At 41.8% G+C, this 20,739-nt stretch overlaps 1 protein-coding gene across 2 annotated transcripts in view; it reads left to right on the top strand.

The window, feature by feature from the left end:
* Window positions 1-20,739, top strand: part of tgfbr3 (transforming growth factor, beta receptor III) — an 87,390-nt gene that overhangs the window by 2,762 nt on the left and 63,889 nt on the right. For both annotated transcript variants that reach the window (XM_058638270.1, XM_058638269.1), the window contains exon 2: window positions 833-1,001. In XM_058638270.1, the coding sequence (XP_058494253.1) occupies window positions 929-1,001 (73 nt within the window). In that variant the 5' untranslated portion in view covers window positions 833-928. The remainder of the gene's footprint in view (window positions 1-832; window positions 1,002-20,739) is intronic.

The raw sequence follows: 20,739 nt of genomic DNA, 5'->3' as shown, positions 1-20,739 counted from the left end.
TTCACGCCGTGCATGAGTCAGATAGGTGCACACCTGTTCTGCTTCACTGCAGACCCACTGGCAGCCTTTAAGACCATGAACATGTGGGATTTTTAACGGCACCCTGCACACATGGGTCACACTAAGTCCCAGTTGCAGCTTTGTTGTTGTGAAGTATCCGATTTCACTCTTGGAGTGAAGTAGTTTGCATAACTCTGTCTGTGGCCCACGTCCTCCCCAAAGATGTTTTGGTTGTGGCTGCAGAATGGTCCTGATAATAATCTCGAATTAGAGCCGAGTGAATTGGTGTCAAATTAATATTCTAGTAATCTACATTTAACGCTTGATTTACCCTTTGCAAATACAGGCCTTAAAGGTCCAGTGTGTAACACTTAGGAGAAGTTTATTGGCACAAACACCCATAAAGACGGCTTTTATAAGTGTATTATGGCTTTAAAGTGAAAGCAGTGATACAAACATATCTTCTGACTTTTTCTCCACAAAGGAAAATGTGGGGCGTGATTAAAATTAGTATTAAAAAAATCGGTTTTAAATCATTTTAAATTCAGCAACACACTCTGAAACACTGGGGCGGCGTGACACACGCACTCATGCTGTGTCTTTATTTGACATTATTAGGACTTGATTCTTTTCTCTTCTAGAGCCAGTGTTCAGTGAAAGTTAAGACATCTTCATGCAGAGTCCCGCTCATTAGCTTGGTGGCACTCAGAGCATCTCTCAGTTAATTCTCCTAATAACCTGTGGCATGTTCCAAAGTGTTTCAGCTGCTGTCATGTCATCACTCTCTGCTGCTTCTCCTGGTTCACTTTCTCTCCCTTTGTTCACTTTGCAGCTGGAGCCTGAAGCTGACTTCCTGTAAGGCCGCTTCACAGAGACTTCCTTGTGGCAAAGCAGGAGAGTCCACCTTCCTCACACTGGAAGCTGGAGGATGAAAACAAGAATGCCTCTAAGATCTTCCATTCCTGTGATACTTCTTGCAGTATGTTGCCTCGCAGCTGCAGGTAAGCTTCTCTCACAGTCTCTCTCTGCATCTTGAAGCTATAGGTATATGGTATAGGTCAGGTTATTTCAAGGAAAAAGGAAAAAAGGTGTTTTGGACACTTCATTATCTATCAATATTTTTTAAAATCAGTTTACTGACTAGAAAACTGAACTACTCTTTTTAATGAACTGATTCTAATGATTAGGGCTGCAACTAACAAATCGATTTTTTGATTAACAAATGGGAAATTAATACATATCTGACCTGATATTGCATAAGTTTCTGTTTTGAAGAAATGAAGGATTCTCGTTAAATGGTCTCTGAATAATTGCATAAAAACTCCACAACGTCACATTTTACACCGTTATTCAGCTAATTATTGTCAAATTTGTTTTGACGCACAATTTCAGGCCAATTTAAAAACAAACTTAACAGACAGAAACACTCCAGTGTTGAACTGAATGAACTTACTATGAACTTACCGTGAATCTCCTTCACGCATGGCGATGTTGTGCTGCTGTGCCAATGCCAACACTGTTCTTTGAAGGCGTTCATGTAAAGTGCTCCTTCTTCTTCTTCTTCTTCTTCTTCTTCTTCTTTAATGGCGGTCGACATCCAGCTTAATGGCGCTTACTGCCACATAGACCCAACTCATCGATTATTGAGTTAGTTGCCAACTATTTTAATAATTGATTTAATCGATGAGTTGTTGTGTCCCTACTAATGATTCAGCACACTGAAAAAGATCTGCTTTGGCCGTCACTAGTTTGTGTGTTTGTGCCGCTTATAAAGTGACGTCACAGCAGTTTTGCAAAGTCGTGCTATGATGACCTCGCCCGTGTTGATGAGCTACTGAAGTAATGGAAAAAGACGAGCCTGATAGCAAACTGAGTAGAGTCGTAATAACCCTGACTTCACACGGAGGCTTCAGACAGTCACAACTGTCTTTTATTCCCACTCTTTTTGCAGTGCTTGTCAGAGTTGTGAGTGTGTGTGTGTGTGTGTGGGGAGGGGGGGGGTTTACATATGAAAAAGTGCTGACAAGTTTACTCTCTGAACTCAAGTGCTCAGCAGGCCTACACCTCTGTGTCTCACATTCAGCCAAATACTCAGTGATTTACAGTCTTTAACTGGCAGGAGAATACAAACAAATAAATGTCCAGAGAGGTGAACACAGGGGTGGGGGTGTCATAACACTGTGTCCTGTAAGACTGTTGTCACAGCCAAACTTATGATCCTTATCTCGCTGATGAGGAATACTGTACAGAGCTGCACCTCTCCTGCTGACTCATGTTCCCCATGACCTTTATATAGTCCAGTAATTCTTGTCAGTGTGAGCAATGGTTTCTTAAGGCGTTGTGGCGCCTCTATATTCGATTGCTCTAATTGTTTCTGACTGCACATGTACAGTGACTGGAGTGGATGATTTAAAGCTGGGGTAGGCAACTCACATGTAGAATTACACACACACACACACACACACGCACCAATTAGTGATACTTAAGTTGACCTCTCATCTTTATAACACACACACAAGCCAGGCTTTCCGGTTACAAGCCCACTTCCATTCCTCTTTGCATAACATGACAGACCAAAGTTTGCACCACTTAAGAAGTTGGACCACTTTAGTGTAAGGAAAGCAAAGTAGCAGACCCACAATGTCCAGCAATAGGTGGCGCAATAACCAGCGAGGGCAATTGATGTGATAGCTATATGCTGCATCATGTCAGATGATGTCTTTTGCCACCTGCTGCCTTTATTTTGCACTCCACCTTAAAGGAATACTTCACCGATTTGCATTTAGCTTTTTTATTACTGGAATAGGGAAGTATTTTTGACTCAGTTTCCCCTGAGTCGAGAAATATCCTCATTCTTTTCTTTGTTACGTGTCCACCAGTGACACTTGGTCCAAGGCTTGAAACTGGAACGCTAATTCCGCACTTTTTAGACCCACTCGTCGGGGGATGGGACCTCATTCCCAACAGTTACGCTAACAAAGATATTTCTCAACTCAGGGGAAACTGCGTTTGGCACAGTTTTTCATAAATACTACCCTTATTCTAGTAATACAACGCTAAATGCAAATCAGTGAAGTATTCCTTTAGTGTCGCAAACCTACCATCACAGCATTTGCTGCCATATGGATGCTGTAACATCTGAACCTCCTGTACCCTCAAGATATTCTGCCTATTTGTCATTGTCATGGAGGTTTGTGGTCATATCTGCACTGAAGTCGTGGATTTGGCTGCTACAGGAATGTTCTCCGCTCTAACTTTGGCATTGGCTTCCAAATGTAACGGTGGTTTTTGTTGCTCGGTAATGTGACCGAAATACAAAATTCGCTTAGGTTTGACTGTGGCTCGAACCACAGGGAGAACTTTGCACCTTCCTTTTGCCATTTTCCAGATTGTGAAATGTCCTGTTTTACAGGGACTGGCTTTGGATTTGAATTTACTCCTGCTCTAATCTGCAACACCGCATGTTGTTGTTCTGCGGTAGCACAGGAATAATTACTCAGGAGGAGCCATGCTACATACTGTAACTAACATAGCAAAAAAAAGTGTGTTTCGCATTTTTCATGCTCTCAGTCGGTATCCTGTCAGAGTTATTATTCCAGAAGTTCTTCTCAATTCTCTTGAGGTTTGAACCACACTCCAGAGAGCTGACTATTACTCAAACAATAGCAGCGTGGTCAGTTTGTTGCTGTGGGCAGAGCAAACATCATTTCTCCTACAATGCCAGGATCTCCTGCACAATGAAGTCACGTATGAAGTTTTCCTCTGAATTCTTCCTCAAATGGTACGACGCATTGTTGTAGTGTGTCACAAGGGACACATATTTACTGTTAGACAACCGAATGCCCTTTCCTCCAAAGTACAGTGGCACAGTGGCTTAAGGACATATCTCCCTTATCCAAGGGGTTCATTTTTGACAGTTTAAATAAAATTTGAAATGACTAAAAGACTATATTTTGTTTACTTTTAGCCAGATTAGCAACGTATTTTCCACTTCAGCCAATTTTGGCCACTCACCCGTCTATTCTGTCTATTTATCTCATCTCACAGCATCTGTGTAAACAGCCACATCTGCCCCTTAAAACTTGTCAGTGGAGCTCTTACGTAATGTTTAGATTACTCCACAATGAGTCTTCTCTCAGCGTAATGCAGCCGAGGATCTGGGCCTCGTATAACTCTTGAAGACGTCAGACTGCGAGCACCTTGACATCCATATTTCAAGCGTCTGCTCTGCTGCTTCACTCCACTTTTTCTGTGTTTTATAACCTTTTTCCTCCCTTTTCTACATCCTTACTCCCATTTTGTGGTCGTTGCTCGCCAACTCGCCAGTTTGGGTGTTTTATGAAGGACACAGCAGATTGTGGACCCTCGGGGCAGATTGTGGGTCTTGCAGAAGCTGTGCCAGATATTAATTTGAGGGACTTGCCAGGAAAAGCTCCGGCAGGATGTTGGATGTACGGGCTGCTCGCTCACTGACAGGAGTGCTGATGTACTTTCACCTTCTTTGATAGAATTTTGTGCTTTAACTTTAAAGGTTAAAGGAACCTTGATGAATGACAAGGCAATCATGGGTTTTTCTCTCCCAGGTCAAATTATTTCTGTGTTTTTAACATGCAAGATCCCAGAGAAAAGGCTAGTTTCTTTGCTGTCTTGATGCACTCTTGCTTCATTTCTGGGACAACCCTACGACATTTGCCATTTGTCTTCCCACTGGTTTTAAGGGGTTTAATCACAATTCAGTCACATGTCTAATTAATCCTACATTTTTAATGGCTTTGGATCTGATCAGCATTGGAGGGAATGCAAGAAAGCTAATGCGTTTGTTGTCTTCTTTGTTTTGTGCATGACGCTGCACAACCCTGCTACATGCATTTGTGTTTTTGTCCGTTAGCATAGCCGTTAGCCATGAATGTTTGTCTGGGACCTTATTTTTTTATGCTTCATGTTTTTTATCAGTCAGATCGAAGAGGGACTGACGGAAAAGACACAACTGAGTAAACTGATGGAATATTGATGGAAATTCTTCTGGCACGTTTGCAATGTTACAATTCACAGTTCAACCCAAGGTTCACTCATGTCAAAATATTGGATTGTGAAAGAGGCTTTGCATTATGGTTGTGAAACAAAAGCAATGGCTGGGAAAAAAAAAATGATGGTCATAATCACAGTCCCTGTGTTTAACTTATGGATTTTTAAATATATACTTGCAGTAAACAACTTTCGTTCTGTCTGCATTTTTGTGTAAACTTGGCAGGCAAGAGTCGCTCTGCTGCCAAAAGTGGTTTGCAATACTCTTCCCCCTCCTCAGTTGAGCAAAAGGTCTGTGTCTATACCCACAATTCTTCCTTGGGCTCAGCAAAAGAGAGGGGGGAGACTGCCAAAAACGTATTGTGCAACCAGTGTAATGTGAGAGGAGGGAGAACGAGGGGGAGGAGAGAGAGAGAGCGAGGGAGGGAAAGAGAGGCAGGCACGGGCGTGGGTCGTCTGGTCCAAATCGACACACTCCACAGTCGTGCAACGTGCCAAACCGACAAAGTCCCTTCCAGCAGGCGAAACCAGATGTTGCCCCGTGCTTCATGAAAGAAGAGCTGGAGCAGGAGTGCAGAGGCCGTGCACTGCTAGGCAGAGCCACGGCTTTGTTTACATAGCAACGGGAGTCCCGAGTTTGTCTAATTACAGGTCTGCTCTCCCCATGATGATGCCTTTATCTTAACATCGCTGTCAAGCAGGAGGCAGCCGTTCTGGGTTGGACGGTTTTCATCTCAAGCTTATTACTTGGACGTCACCCTCGTGCTGCCCGCTTTAATTAAAAGCTGAAGACGTTTAACTTACACTGGAATAAGAAAATCTTTGACAAAAACAAAGAGAGAATTAAGTTGATTTAAACTGAAGTAAGTTCAGGTTGCAAAGTTTAGTGTGAACTTCACTCATTCCAATTGTACCAATTCTATTTTTACTCTAGGAATTTACTGTATGTTTTTGGTCTTTTGCCTTTTGCCGTGCATGATGTTTTAAAGCAGAATGCCAGTAAGACTCATTCTAATATTACTTTGCCCTTTGTTTCAGAATACTTCCCTTCCAAATGTTTTATTTTATACTTTTCTCCCAACATGACAGCCTAGCCTAAGTCTGAATTTAAAATTCTATGTTAACATTTAATCAAAACTTTATGTGTTAACAGATTTTATTAATTTTTTTCAACATGGAGGAAGTAAAACATGTTTTTTTTGTCTGTGTCTGCGTCGGCTTCTCGCGGTCTGGATCTAAGTTACCAGTGAACACAAAGGAGAAAGACCCAACACTTAAGACATTACAACAATATAGTGTTGACGAAGACTTGCAATGATGAGATTACTTATTGCAAGACATGCGTCAATACTTCACATGAATACGCACACAAGTCGGTGTAAGCGGTGGTTGACTCCGCCAGTCTACATGCTGATGTGTCCCTGGGCGAGACACTTAACCCCACGGTGTTCCTGATGGTGGTGCCAGCAGTGTGTGATTGTAAAACAGTATGAATGTGTAAATACAGGCCATTTAGATTTAGAAAAATGTCCCAAAAATGAGCTGAGAACATGCTTTCCCTGAGTTGGAGTGATTATTAATTAACAACCTGTGCTGGCATCAGGAAATAATAGTCGGGCAAAAAAACATCCCACTGTGGCAGACAGGTCTCGTATTGTCCAGGCTCATCCTCCTCATGAAGAGGACACTTACGCAAACCTGCAGAACCAAAGCAAATCCGTCCCCCTTTCCGTTCTATCTCTGCACATTTCCAGTAAGCAGGCGTATAAATAATTTCACTCAGAGCCAGTAATGAGAGACAGCTGGGGTGATCGTGCCTTTTCCATTGTGTTTCACAGTCCTGAGAGAAAAGCCACTGGAGTAAAAGAGTTCTGCAGAGTGTGACTTCATTGAAGAAAGTGAGAGTAATAGTAATGAAAAAAACTGCGCTCCCTCTGTGCAGCGGACCTTTCTAAGCAAGAAAAAAACAAAAACAAGCCAAGGCAATCATATTTTACTGTCTGACGTTTTTCAAAAGCACTGTGAGTTCACTAGAACGTAGAGTTCTTTAATTACTTTAAGAAAAGGTGCCAACAACAGGAGTTTTTCCTAAAAAACAGGCCTAATATGGGATGCTGAGCGAAGGCTTCCAGGCGGGTGTCGTTCATCGAGGCCAGCCCCTCTTGAGGCCTCACCTTCCCTGCTCCTTTTCCACAAGACAAGTCTCGCTGAAAGACCGCGTCCCTACTTTGGAGCAGTCCTTTGGAAAAACAGTGTGTCCGTCCAGAAAAAGGGGAGATGAGATTGGACCTTTTCTCTGAGCTTGATGTTTGCCTTAGACCACAAACTCTCACGTGTAATGCTTGTTTTTCAGGGTAACAAATATGTAATAGAGATGGTAGTTATTGTAACTAAACCACTCTTTCTAGTTATATCATTTGTTGGTCCAGGTGCAAATCTTCACACTTTAGTGTATTTAGTGTTGTGATAAAAACAATATCTACTGCCTCTCTGGGCAAACAAACAATTTTAAAATGTTGCCATCATGCTTGCATCACTGGTACACTCTCTCCTCACCCTCTTGTCCAATCAGTGCAAGGCTTATTGTACCAGGCTCCTCCCCCTGCACCGCTCCCTCACTTAGCTCTCAACCCACTTCTTGGCATCAGGTTTTGGGCTAGCTTCAGGGTAACCCTAACCCAGAGGAGGTTTAAGGGCCCTTGCTTTATCCTTCACATGACGGTTGTGGGGGGTGCTCAGCTGACGATAGGTGGGGTCACACCCTGGACAGTTCACCAGTTCATCACAGGGACACATACATAGCAAAACAATCATTCACTCTCACACCTACAGTCAATCGAGAGTGTCCAATTTACCTAATCCTAAAATATACAAAAATAAAATGATCTTCTGGATTTTTATAAAACAAATGACATGAGCTGAATTGGAGTATGTCTTTGACGGTGTCTGAGGCCACATGTTGGAGGCAGAAGGTGTGTCACAGAGTCATGGTAGAATCGTCAAAGGGTTGAATTTCACGGCTGTTAAATCAGCTTCCTTCAGTTTATCGACTAAGCTGAAGGACGACTGTGTGCAGGATCTAACCTGTTCCATTTATGTTTGTCTCTGAAGTACTTGAGTAGGAAGCGTCCACTCTACGTAGTAGTCCTTGTCTTTGAGAACCACCAACAGATCTGTGTGGTTGAGGTCTAAGGGTACTCGGTGCTGAGAACATGGTGCTGAAAGGAGGAATCAAACTGTGTTGTGATTCAATTGGACGGAGCCAATTATTAAGGAACTAGTGCCATTTTGGAATCTGACTTATAGAGCCAGCGGATGTTATCTGATTTACCGTAGTAATAAAATACCCTTTAAATACCCTTAAAAGGCACTCTTTTAATAAAGGGAGTAATACTACTAGGCATTACCTAAACAGTGACTGTTATCTCCTTCATTGTCATTACTAGTAAATCAGCACCTGCACACAGTGGTGCCCTTAATAAATCACCTGCTAAGTTTGAAGCCATTCCACAGTTATGTAATGGACTAACAGACGAGTAGAAGAAAGAGACAGATGTTTCTTGAATGCCTTTAACACTATAGTTTCTTTTAAGTTGGTATTTTTCTGGTCTAACTGTCTTAGCAACCACTTGTCCGTCTTTGGGAACTGCCTAGTTACGAGTCTTGGTTGTACATACAGTGGTGTGGCATTTGACACTTCATTCTTCGCTGAAGAGCTGGAGCTGTCCATTGGAATGGAACACCCTCCCTCCCTCCCTCCCTCCTCCCCTCCGGCCTGTGTGAAAACGCCACATGCCTTGCCCTTTCCCACCTTCCTGACTCCTTCACACTGGGCTCGCACACACTCTGGCACAAAGGCCCAGCATTGTCTGTTGATGGCAACCTGCTGCTTTTCAGAGGCTCCTGATATCACATCTGAGTGATGATGTTTTTGTAGAATTTTCTCGGAACAAAGGCGTCTTTCTGCGGCTGCTCTTTGATTGATATCAAGGGAAGAATGTGCTTGGCAGAAGGGGACGTGGAGAAGCCATGCTGTAGTGACTGTCATGAGCTTTTAGGGTCAAATTTACCCAGCTGTCGTCTGTCATTTTTACTGCTGCAGTGCTACCTGCTAGTTTATACATCAGGAATGATACATGCTTGTCTAGCACCAAGCAGACAGTGTGCACACACAATAATTCATCATACAAAGACACTGATTTTGAGTTGTTTGAGTGAGAAATGAGCCTAATGTAACAGTGTCTTATCAGAGATGGAGGACAGTATGTGTGTGTGTGTGTGTGTGTGTGTGTGCCGTAACAAGACAACGTGTTAAGTTCTGAAAATATGTTTGTGTTTCTCGATTCAAGTTGTCGTTACAATTGGCTATAACCATAGTTTGCTTAGCATTAGCTTCAGATGCAAAGTCCCTGCTGGGTTAATTTGTGTGAGTAATGGCAGTAAAAAGCAAATCATTTAATGACCATAGTTTTGTAATTAATGCAAATTAAAAAATGACTTATTAAAACATATTTAAGTATTCCACAAGAGGGAACTCCACAGAACTCCTACTGGACATTTTTGCAAATAAGAAACCTGGCAACATGAGTGGAAGTTAGCTTGTAGCTACTTTGGGGATCAACAACATTGTGACAATGGCTATACTGCAGAATATGTGTAGCAGCCCTTATGCATTTGTGTAATATTATAATATTATTATATAGTTTATTATATAATATTGTAATATTGCTATATTTGTTTACATTACATGTCATTTAGGCATTTAGTACTTAAATATACATATATACACATTTGATTTTTCAGCTCCTTAAATGCAAATGTTTTCTGTTTGTGGACGAAACAAAACATTTGAGGATGTCAGATCATTTTATTCACATTCACATTTTATGAATCAAGAAAAATGAATAATCAAGTGATTAATTGATGATACAAATAGTAATTCATTCAAAGTGTTTTATAACCTCCATGCAGCTCGAGTCACTGTGCTCAAAGTGTCCTTCAGCCTTTCAGTGGCGCTCACTCCACACCCTCTGCACCGCTGTGACTTTTCATTACTCCTGTATGAACGTTATTAAATTACTTTGTGATGACAAGACGTGGTGAGGCAGACAATCTTACACACATGAAACGAGGCTGACATCCAGTGTGACAGGACAAGAGACACCAGGCTCTGCCCCCGAGTCTTTTCGTCTGCGTCTGTGATGGATGAGTGATTTGCACTTGAATCCCCAGGACAGACAGTTGTATTCCTCTGCTCTGTTTACTCAGGAGAGGCGTGTTTGCTCCTGTTAGCACTGCATTGGCTGGTGGCTGATGGAGGAAGATTAATCTCCGGTGAAAAACTTCCCCCTCAACCATTCATAATGCCACTGTACACTGACGGCGCCATTGCAGCATCTTAAAGTCTTTGTGTCATTAACTGTCAAGCCTTCACTTGCTCTGGGTGCAGGTGCGGATGAGACTGTAACCCATTTGAATCTGATTCATTAAGAAGACTGACAGAGTCACACTTAGAGTGTTCTGAGAACTAGACTTTAGCACCTACTCTAGACTCTGTATCCAGCCTTGGGGAAATCTGGCCCAAGATGGAAGACTTTCACTCATCACAGAGCCGGGAGATATTATCATATGTCATATAGACAAAGGCCTTGGAGAAGTGGCCTTTGGTCACCTCTCATGTCTAACGAGCATGTGACTGTCCATGATCTATTGGTGGGAGGAGCTCAGGACAGAAAAACTGTCTTATGAGACTCAAAAATGTATTATTTTGTGTGAACCTGCTCACATCAGCTTTAATAACCCAGTAGCACATTAACGATCCACTTTAGTCAACGTGTCAGCACTGTCTGTGTCGTTGTTCCCGCAGTCCACAGAGAGTACTTCTATCAAGAGTTCTATTTTAGCCAGACGATGGACCACAACACTTCAGTTCAGCAGAATTTAGCATGAGCGGGACTGGAAGTCAATATTAAAGCGTCTATTATTTATATCAAGTGTTTATTTTCAGAATAAAAGCCCCTGTGTTGACGCCATATGGTATTTCACTTAAGTACATCTCCTTGTTCTCCGGTCGGTCGGTCGGTCGGTCGGTGGGTGAAACATTGTTTCATATGTAAATCATCATGTCACTGAGCAAGCACTTGTGTTGACTTGTGATCAGTGTTGACACAACATACAGCGATGTAACTATTTTGACACTGGAGCAGTTTTTGCATTGTGTGTCACTTGGTTACACTGAGCTCTTTTTGGATTGGCTCATGGTTTCATATTGATAATATACTGTAGATCCAGACAGCACATGTCAGCACCCTTCAGTAAAGACTGAACACTGGTAGCTCAGCCAGTCAAGTCTTTCTCTCAGTGTCTCTCAGTGTCTCTCAGTGTCTCTCAGCTGTCTCACTGTCTACACACAGTGGCTCTTGTGTTCACCCACCTCATCAAAGGCTGCCAGTTTACTGTATATTGTCTGCATTCAGAGGTAGACAGGAATGTGCCCACCTCCATTAGATCTGCTGCTTTTTGTACTTTGTCATATATTTCTTTCTTTTCCACTAATGCTGATGATTTATCAGCAGGTGTCTACAGTAACGCAACAATAATCCGATTCACTATCAAAAACACAAAGAAATAGTAGTACTTATACTATTGAATTCAGTACTGGTATCCAATGGCACCTACTTTTGCTTGTGTACTCTGTTTGTAATATTATGATACATGATACATATGCATGCGTAGTATCAGTATAAAGTATAATTTAAAACCTTGTTTGCCCCGCCCACTATAAAAAAGATAAGTTGTGGCTCCTCCCCATTCATTTAGATAAGAGTCTTGTATATAAATATAAATGTTTGTGTTACTGTTGCTGACATTTGGAATGTAAAACCATCACTTTCGCTGCATTTACATAATTGGACATATTTTTTTTTGCTGCATCTAGCATTTAAATAAAAAATAAACCATTGAAACTTCTGCCTTTCAATTGTTTATTTCAGTTGTCTTGCAGCCTGTGAGACAATCATAGACAAATCTAACAACAAAGTGCAGGTGATATCGACTTTCACACGGGTTTGAGGGAAATCTGACTCCAGGTTTTGCACATAAATGGAGTTTACGACTTCCCCAACAGAGTCGGTGCTCAACCTTGTCCTCCTCCCTTGATCCCATTCCAGGGTCTTCCTCTAATGCCTCCAATTTTACAGTCCAGAGATAAATCCTTTTCATGGGCAAGCCGATGGAGTGAACTTACTGCTACCCTTATGAAAAGGCTTTGCTCACTTCCTGTAGTAGTGGCTCAAGGGTCATGGGCAAGTGGGCTGTGTTGTAATGTCAACAACTAGTTATTTTTTAGTCCAAAGCCCCTTAGGAAAACAAAAAGCGGGCAGAATATTGCATTCCCTGAAGCAGTTTGCATGGTTCATGGTTCATGGGAATCATGCCCTGCAGTGAGAAAGGGAAAGACCAGAGGATTTGTTTAATCCTGTGGTTCATATGGGAACAGGGATCTCTGAGATAAGGAGCAGATATTTGAAACGTTGTGTTGTGTATTGTCATTAAACTGGCATTATTATGTTTTTGCATTATTGCAGACGTGCATTCAGAATGCATTAAGCTTCATTATTGTTTTGTATTGTTTTCATATTACGGGTCACAGTGTTGGTTTTGTGAGGTGTGTGTGTGTGTGTGTGTGTGTGTGTTCAGAGTTTGGATTTTTGATGTGTGCGATGAGACGTAATCAGCTGTTTGCTGCAGGACACTGGGAACTCGACATGTGAGGATGTACATGCACACAGGAGGGAAAGTTCTGTTTGTTTATCTACGGAAATGGCTTTGTGGGAATATCAGATTTGTCCCTAACTGGCACACACGGTGACATCACTTCCTGTGCCCAAGAGCTTGGCTCAGTTCCCTTAGTCAGGGAAACAACAAGACTATTCTATGGAAACAGTCAGCAGGGTACGACATGATAAATACACCAAAGGGAGGATCCTACAGTTACAGGAATCACTGTAACTGGAGTTACTGTAGTTACAGTCACAGTTCATGCTTTTGTACCTTTAACTTTTACACATTTCACTGTCACACACATGTAATGTCGCCTAAAATATCACATGAGTCCACTTATAGTCTAAAAGTGGTGGAAATGAAGTAAATATTAGTGCTTCGAATCCCAGAGAAGTTTATTTAGTGTCCAGTGACTATTTATTCAGTCTCTTTGTCTTTAATTTGGATTTGCTGTGTTTACCCCCTGACATTGCTCCAACACTATCACTGTCAGGCTGTTTAAAGTAGAATCATAAAAGAACATAGACAATTTCTGTTTTTGTACAGATTATAAATGCATTCCTCCAGCATGTGCTGCTGTGATGTCAGATCTGGTCGTTCTGTATGAAACACTTTGTGTATATTTGGTGCTAATCGCCAAAAAAGGCGTACAAGAAGAAAATAAACACGGGGGAGAAAAAGAAATAGGTTAAAACATAATCCTTGTTGTAGAATGAGTCACAGTGTCAGGAACCAGGTTGGACTGATGTATTATTATATTATATTATTATTATATAAATGTAACTGACGCTTACTAACTACTGCACTGAACAATCAATTCTTTTCAAATTGAAATCCCAAATAACTCTTATAATAAACACTTATCTGACAAATCTAACTGGAATATATGTCAGAAAAATGTTATTTAAATGTAACTATAATTCATTTTGATATTTTATATACTATTCTTGCATTCTTGTTCATGCCAGTGTAACAGGCCATAGTATAGCCCTAGTCCAGAATAAACCCGGGGTTAAAGCGGCCTATGCTAGATTATACCCAGGGTTTATTATGGCCTAGGCCAGACTATACCCCTTTAGACCACACTATACCCCTCTAGACTGCCAATATCCCTCTAGACCAGACAATACCCATTTAGACCAGACAATATCCCTCTAGACCAGACAATACCCCTCTAGACCAGACAATATCCCTCTAGACCAGACAATACCCCTTTAGACCACACTATACCCCTCTAGACCAGACAATACCCCTTTAGACCACACTATACCCCTCTAGACCAGACTATACCGCTTTAGACCACACTATACCCCTCTAGACCAGACAATATCCCTCTAGACCAGACAATACCCCTTTAGACCACACTCTACCCCTCTAGACCAGACAATACCCCTTTAGACCACACTATACCCCTCTAGACCAGACAATACCCCTTTAGACCACACTATACCCCTCTAGACCAGACTTTACCGCTTTAGACCACACTATACCCCTCTAGACCAGACAATATCCCTCTCGACCAGACAATACCCCTTTAGACCACACTATACCCCTCTAGACCAGACAATACCCCTTTAGACCACACTATACCCCTCTAGACCAGACAATATCCCTCTAGACCAGACAATACCCCTTTAGACCACACTATACCCCTCTAGACCAGACAATACCCCTTTAGACCACACTATACCCCTCTAGACCAGACTATACCGCTTTAGACCACACTATACCCCTCTAGACCAGACAATATCCCTCTAGACCAGACAATACCCCTTTAGGCCACACTATACCCCTTTAGGCCAGACTATACCCCTCTAGACCAGACCATACCCCTCTAGGACAGACTATAACCCTCTTGTGTAAAGAGGTTTTGATTGTATTTACAAAAGAATGAGTTAATTCAAGATTTTATTGTGGTTTCATCTGTGTCACGTAAGTGAAAAAGCGAACTGACACTGCAACCTTATAATCCACCACGTCAATATCACCCTAAGAAAATGTCAAATGTCAAATGTTTGTTAGTAGATTATTATTGACGACTTATATATCCTACATTTTGTTAGGTTGCTGATGATAAAAGCTCATTTCAAGAACATAGATTATTCCAGGGTAAATACATGTTTATAAATATTAGTGAGTGAGTATACTGTGTAATCAAAATCTCTACTCAAGAGGAGTCTAGTCTGGCCCAGGACAGTTCATTCCCCGGGTATACGCTGGCCTGGGCCAAACTATACCCGGGTTTACTCTGGGCAGGGGTATTGCTGTATGTCTATCCATCCATCCATCCATCCATTTTCTACCACTTTATCCTTCACCAATCTCAGCTGACATAGGGCAAAAGGCCAGTCTATCACAGGGCCACATATAGAGACAAGCAGCCATTCACTCTCACACCTACAGTCAATTTAGAGTGTCCAATTTGTGCATGTTTTTGGACTGTGGGAGGAAACTGGAGAACCCTGAGAAAACCCACACACACACACATGCAAACTCCACGCAGAAAGGCCCTTGTTGGGACCGGGGCACGAAGCCGGGTCTTAGTGTTAACCACTGCTATATCTTTTACATTGTGTATTTTTATAGCTGCATAAAAAGGTGTGCACTTGATAGAGGTGGTTGAATGAATGATTTGCATTAAGCAAACTATTATTACCGTGTTTACTTTATGATTAAAGCAGATGGAATTATTCACAACAAAGACTGAAAACACCAAACGTTTCACTCATTTGAACGCAGTAGAAATATGGCCAAGGAAAACAAATGTACGGTGTCTGAACTGAAGAAATCTGGGTTGCAGAATGAAAAAACTAAAAAATATAAAAGAAATAAATCTACTTTTTAAACATGTATGGACTCTTCTATGTTGATGCTGCTGTTTGCACAGAACGATAGATTCCAACGCTGATATCACAGTGGATATGGTCGCCCTCTGACAGAATGGAAAACAACAATGATAAAAGGAATAGTAGTGAGTAATAAGTTTTAAAGATGTGAGCTTGATGGAAAGATAGCTTCAGTTTCATTTTCTCCCACCTCCATTCACCTCCTACATGTAAACTGACATCTGCTGTCAGCGCATGCACATCCACACGTCTGCTGCACGTCTGCTGCACGTCTGCTGCACGTCTGCTGCTGTCCTCTCGTGTCTCCTGCCACACTTTACTTTAACAAACATATACGACCCGTGTGAATATCGTTGTCGTGATAAGTTGCAGAGTTGAAGTGTAACAAACAGCTTCCTGCATGCGCCACCTACTCCCTGCGAGGGTGAGAGCGATGATCTGAGTCTCTTGTGTGGTTTTTTTTTTTCTGAAGCCACATCACTGCCTCGTTCGTTACATGTGGTTTTACAACCGTGACGTTTGTCAAAGCTGCTGCTTGTCGACCTGAACGCTTCATTTGTGATAGAAGCTGTCAAACGCAGCCTGATGTCAGACGTGGAACGCGGCTCTTGAGTATGTTGGAGTTTGATGGCGGCCATGTTGCTAATGTCAAGCATCATTTGACGATTCCTGTTGAAGAAATCGTTTCTGATATCTTTCTTATTATTTGTTTTATTTGGTGTGTGTGTGTGTGTGTGTGTGTGTGTGTGTATGTTACCAACACAGAAACATCCTAACACATGTTTTTTTGCGTGTGTGTTTACTGAATGTGGGTGTGTGTTTGTGTGTGTGTGTTTGGACCACAGCATCAGTGGGTGGTACCCAGTATACTTCAGATTGCTTTGTTCACATGGTTCAGACTTTCCCCTCGATTGAATCAGAATTTCCCACCGTGAAAGCTGAAAGGGCAGACGTGAAAGTTTGAAAAGAAGCGTGTTCGCTTTCCGCGAGGCGTTTTCTGCTACTTTGACTGTCTCGTTGTGATAGCACTGATGTCCAGTGCAGCAACGACAAGTTATTACTGAACAGACACAGACTGAAGACTGTGGTGTTGGCTGGAGTGTATTGAAGATAATATGCTAATCTAAGAAAGGACACATTCCACTCAACAAAGTAAATAGTTTTATTTTTGCCTTTCACAAACAAAAGAAACGTTTTTTTTGCGAAATTCGGCAGGAGCTGTGCGAATCAGAGCGCAGCGTCCATTCTGAAACCAGTGTATTTTTTCTAGTCTAGAGTCTATCAACTCTAGACTAGCCAATATCCGTCTAGACCAGACAATACCCCTTTAGACCACACTATACCCCCCTAGACCAGACTATACCCCTCTAGACCAGTCAATATCCCTCTAGACCAGACAATATTTTCTGATTGGCTGATAGGCCGCTAATTCAAGACAGCTGTATGAATGAACTACACACAGTGTGCACTGCCTTCATCGATTCATTGATAACTACTTCATGTGCAATGACTTTTATCACTTCTCAGTGTGAGAAATGTCGTGTGAGCGTGTGATCTCATGCGTGACACTTGAGAACTCTGACGTCCAATGACTTTTGCCTGGGGGTGGCCGTGTTAGAGGTATATATATATATATATATATATATATATATAAGTGTGATGAACAGCTTTTTAACCCTCTTATGACCATTGTGATAATCTGGCCGCCTCGATTTCATGGCTGTAGAATTGTTAAAAAAGGTTCCGCTTCTTTTTCCAAGATAACTTTCACTTTCGATATCTGGCAGTTATTCAACCGTTTAGGAAACACGGTACTGAGGAGCTGACGTCACAAACGTGTGACGCACTGGTGAATCTCGTCTGTGATTGGATGGACGTTTCACGGAAGTCCTGAGGTTCTACCACAATAAAATGTATATGGGTGCAAAGCTCTGCTTTCCGCTATCCATCCATCTTCTACCGCTTCATCCTCCACATGAGGGTTGCGTGGGGGTACTGTGCCAAACTCAGCTGACATAGGCTGAAAGGTGGGGTCACACCCTGGATCGCCAGTCCATAGTTTTTGAATTTTCTAGGTATCAGAAAGAGTCTAGGAGCGTGCATGGGTTAATCAGTTGTCCATTTCATTGCTAATTGTTTGACAGACCTGTTCTTGCTTATTCACGTTGCACACTCGTCTGGTGTTACTTGTGTAATGGGAGTGAATAACAGCAACAGCCTGCGCTAGTGCTACAGCTAACAACACTCGTACAACAGTAAAACCATAGTTTGAGTCAAGTGACACGCATCATATTTTTAGTGCGATTTTAATATGATAAATGTGATGTGACGTGACACCAATGCTCGTCACATCCACACGTTCCATACAGGGTTATTAGTGACTCCCTCGATGTTGTCCAGCACAACGTCACACAAGTTTATGTAGCTCAGCTTGAGCATTTGAAGCTAATGTTGTGTTGTCTTGAGACTACCTGGTGTGACCTTTGAACCCAGCATTTCTACAGAGAAACAGATGTTGATAGATGTTGAGATTGCACTGTTGTATGATGTCATGTGCTGTGAATGTGACCTGACCTCACAGTGAGACACGTCAGGCGATGATTTAACTGGACACCCACAGAGCCCTCAGCCCTTGCTGCGTTTGGCTCGATTGATGGTGTAGGACCGTTAATTTTTACACAATATTTTGTGCATTATATTGGATTTCATGGGTCAGATTTTGGGGAAATCAATCATCTAACCACTTTATTTCAGGACTTTTTTTTTAAGAAAGTCCTAAAACTACATGGTAATGGATCATTCTCGTGGTATTTGTCGTGGTTTTGTTTTGCACAGGAATTTTATCCGGCAATTTGGTGTTGTGGTTCTGAAATAATGCAGTCATGCAGACCATTCAGAAGGTCTCAACTTTTATCATTTGATACAGTTGGGGTTACACTCTCTGCTTTTGCTCACATCTTTTATAGCGTTTCAGCACTCTATAATAAATCTTATAGATTACTGTTACAGCTGGAAGACCAGATTTAGCATCAGATTTTGGCCATGCATACGTCACGCTGAGGAAGGGTTTGGTGGTATAGTCTGCGGAGTGTCTGGTCGACTCAGGCCGGACTTGTTTTTCTGGCATAGTGAACAACAGTTTCTCTCATTCCTCTGCTGTGGGCGTTTTGGCCTGGCCAGCGAAACGGCACTAGTGGCAGCTGGACAGGACCCACTCTGTGCTCCTCCATCAATGACTGAGGGAATAGAGGAGGTGGCCACAGGAGAGGAGGAGAGGAGGAGAGGAAGAAAGGAGACAGACAAGGTGACAGAAGACACAAAGCTGCATCTTTTTTTTCTGGCGTTGGAGGTCGTAGGCTGATGATGGCAACGGCATATGTGATGGATTAGACATCAGCTGCTTTTAACGTGATAAAAGAACTGACTTAGCAGTAAAAGCCTTTGTCTGTTGCTATGTATCATTGTGAAGGTTTTTCCATACAAACATTGTGGATTATTACAGTGAAACTTTATATGTTCTGGTCGTAACTGGTAGTAAAAAAAAATACTGTATAAATCCTGCAGTAAAAATACTGTAGAAACCTATTCACCTATTACCAATTAACCTGAACAACTGAAAGTAGTTGAAAGGCACAGTAGTTATTTACTATTTACCATAGATACTTTAGATACTTTTTCTAATAAATCGACAAAACAAGACATTTTACAAATAAACATACACTTCACACTGTTCGTGGTTAAAGAATTCCCACTACAGCACATCTGTTGCGGGAGATGATTTTGTAGAAATGTGCAGAATTTTCCCATCATTTTAGTTGAGATTTATGTGAATATGTTTAGATAACATATATAAAAGCAAGCAACCAAGCATCACACACACACACACACACACAGAAATGTACCCTGTTATTTGGCATCATGAGTCCCCCTGCCCTCCCTCTCTAATATCTCTCTAAGTTCTGTTTCTTTGTGCATATAAAGCCTTAGAGATGCATAAAGAGCATTAAAAGAAGTCATATTGGGCTCTTGTGATGTTTCATCTCGTTGGAATATTAAGGATAGTGCTGTAGCACCAACAAAGTTTGAAAACCACTGATATTCAGGTTCCAAAGGCAACAGCTAGACTGGCTACCAAAAACAGAGGCTGCTGAAGTCATCTGTAAAAAAGTAAAGATATACTATTGTGATGAGCAGTAAAACAAAGCCACATCACTCTTATCGTTCTTATCTTGTCATTGAACACGTCCCGTAAAATGTGAAAGGTCACAAAAACAGCGAGGGGTAATTCTTAGGGGAACACGAATGACTAACATTACGTCAAGAGCACAAGCCTTCGAATGCCTTACTCTTCTATTCATGTGGTAATCTCTTTTTCCGTTCTCTGTTGGATATTTAACCAGTTAGAAAATCAAGTCTGTGGCCAGAGAATATAGTAATCGTTTGGCAGCCTCCCAGGGAGAACCAAGTTTTTCTTTGTTTGTCAGGCCAGTTGTTTGTTATTCTCCATGTGTGAGGGGGGAAAAGTGAGCCACAGTGCCCTCAGACCTGTTTGTGGGAGTGAGGAGTGATGACATGGTTAGCGAGGGGAATAGGCCTCAGTCCTATGGGAGGAAACGGAGGGAGGGGAAGGAGGGGGGGCCAAAATAGTGATGCACAACAGGTTTTTGCCATTAAAACTGCGCTGTTATCACTGCTCTGAAACACACTGCCATGTTTTAATTAGGGGGAGTATGAAAATATTGATTCACATTGATGCCACAATATTTCATGACGCGATTGATTCTTTTACCTTCTGTTTGGATATGGACTGTGGTTCTTTACTATGAGGCTGACTATGACACTATTTCTAATAATAGACAGTGTTGTATCATAGTGCCGTATTCTTGCCAGTACACAGCCCTATTTCTTATAAGACAAAGAAATCTTGAAAGAAAAAGCAGCAACATAATGGTTACTAAATGAATCAGCACTAACGTGTTGGTAACTGCTCAGTTGTTACAAGTTAAACAGAGGTTTGGAGGTCCAGAGTTAGTCTCTGTGGGTTTGGAGTAAACTTACAGGCAAAAAAGTCCAGGTTGAGACATCT

This window comes from Solea solea, chromosome 9 (genome assembly GCF_958295425.1).
Source record: "Solea solea chromosome 9, fSolSol10.1, whole genome shotgun sequence".
Taxonomy (NCBI): Eukaryota; Metazoa; Chordata; class Actinopteri; order Pleuronectiformes; family Soleidae; genus Solea; species Solea solea.
Note: the sequence above shows the minus strand (reverse complement) of the source record. Positions and strands in the feature narration are given on the sequence as shown.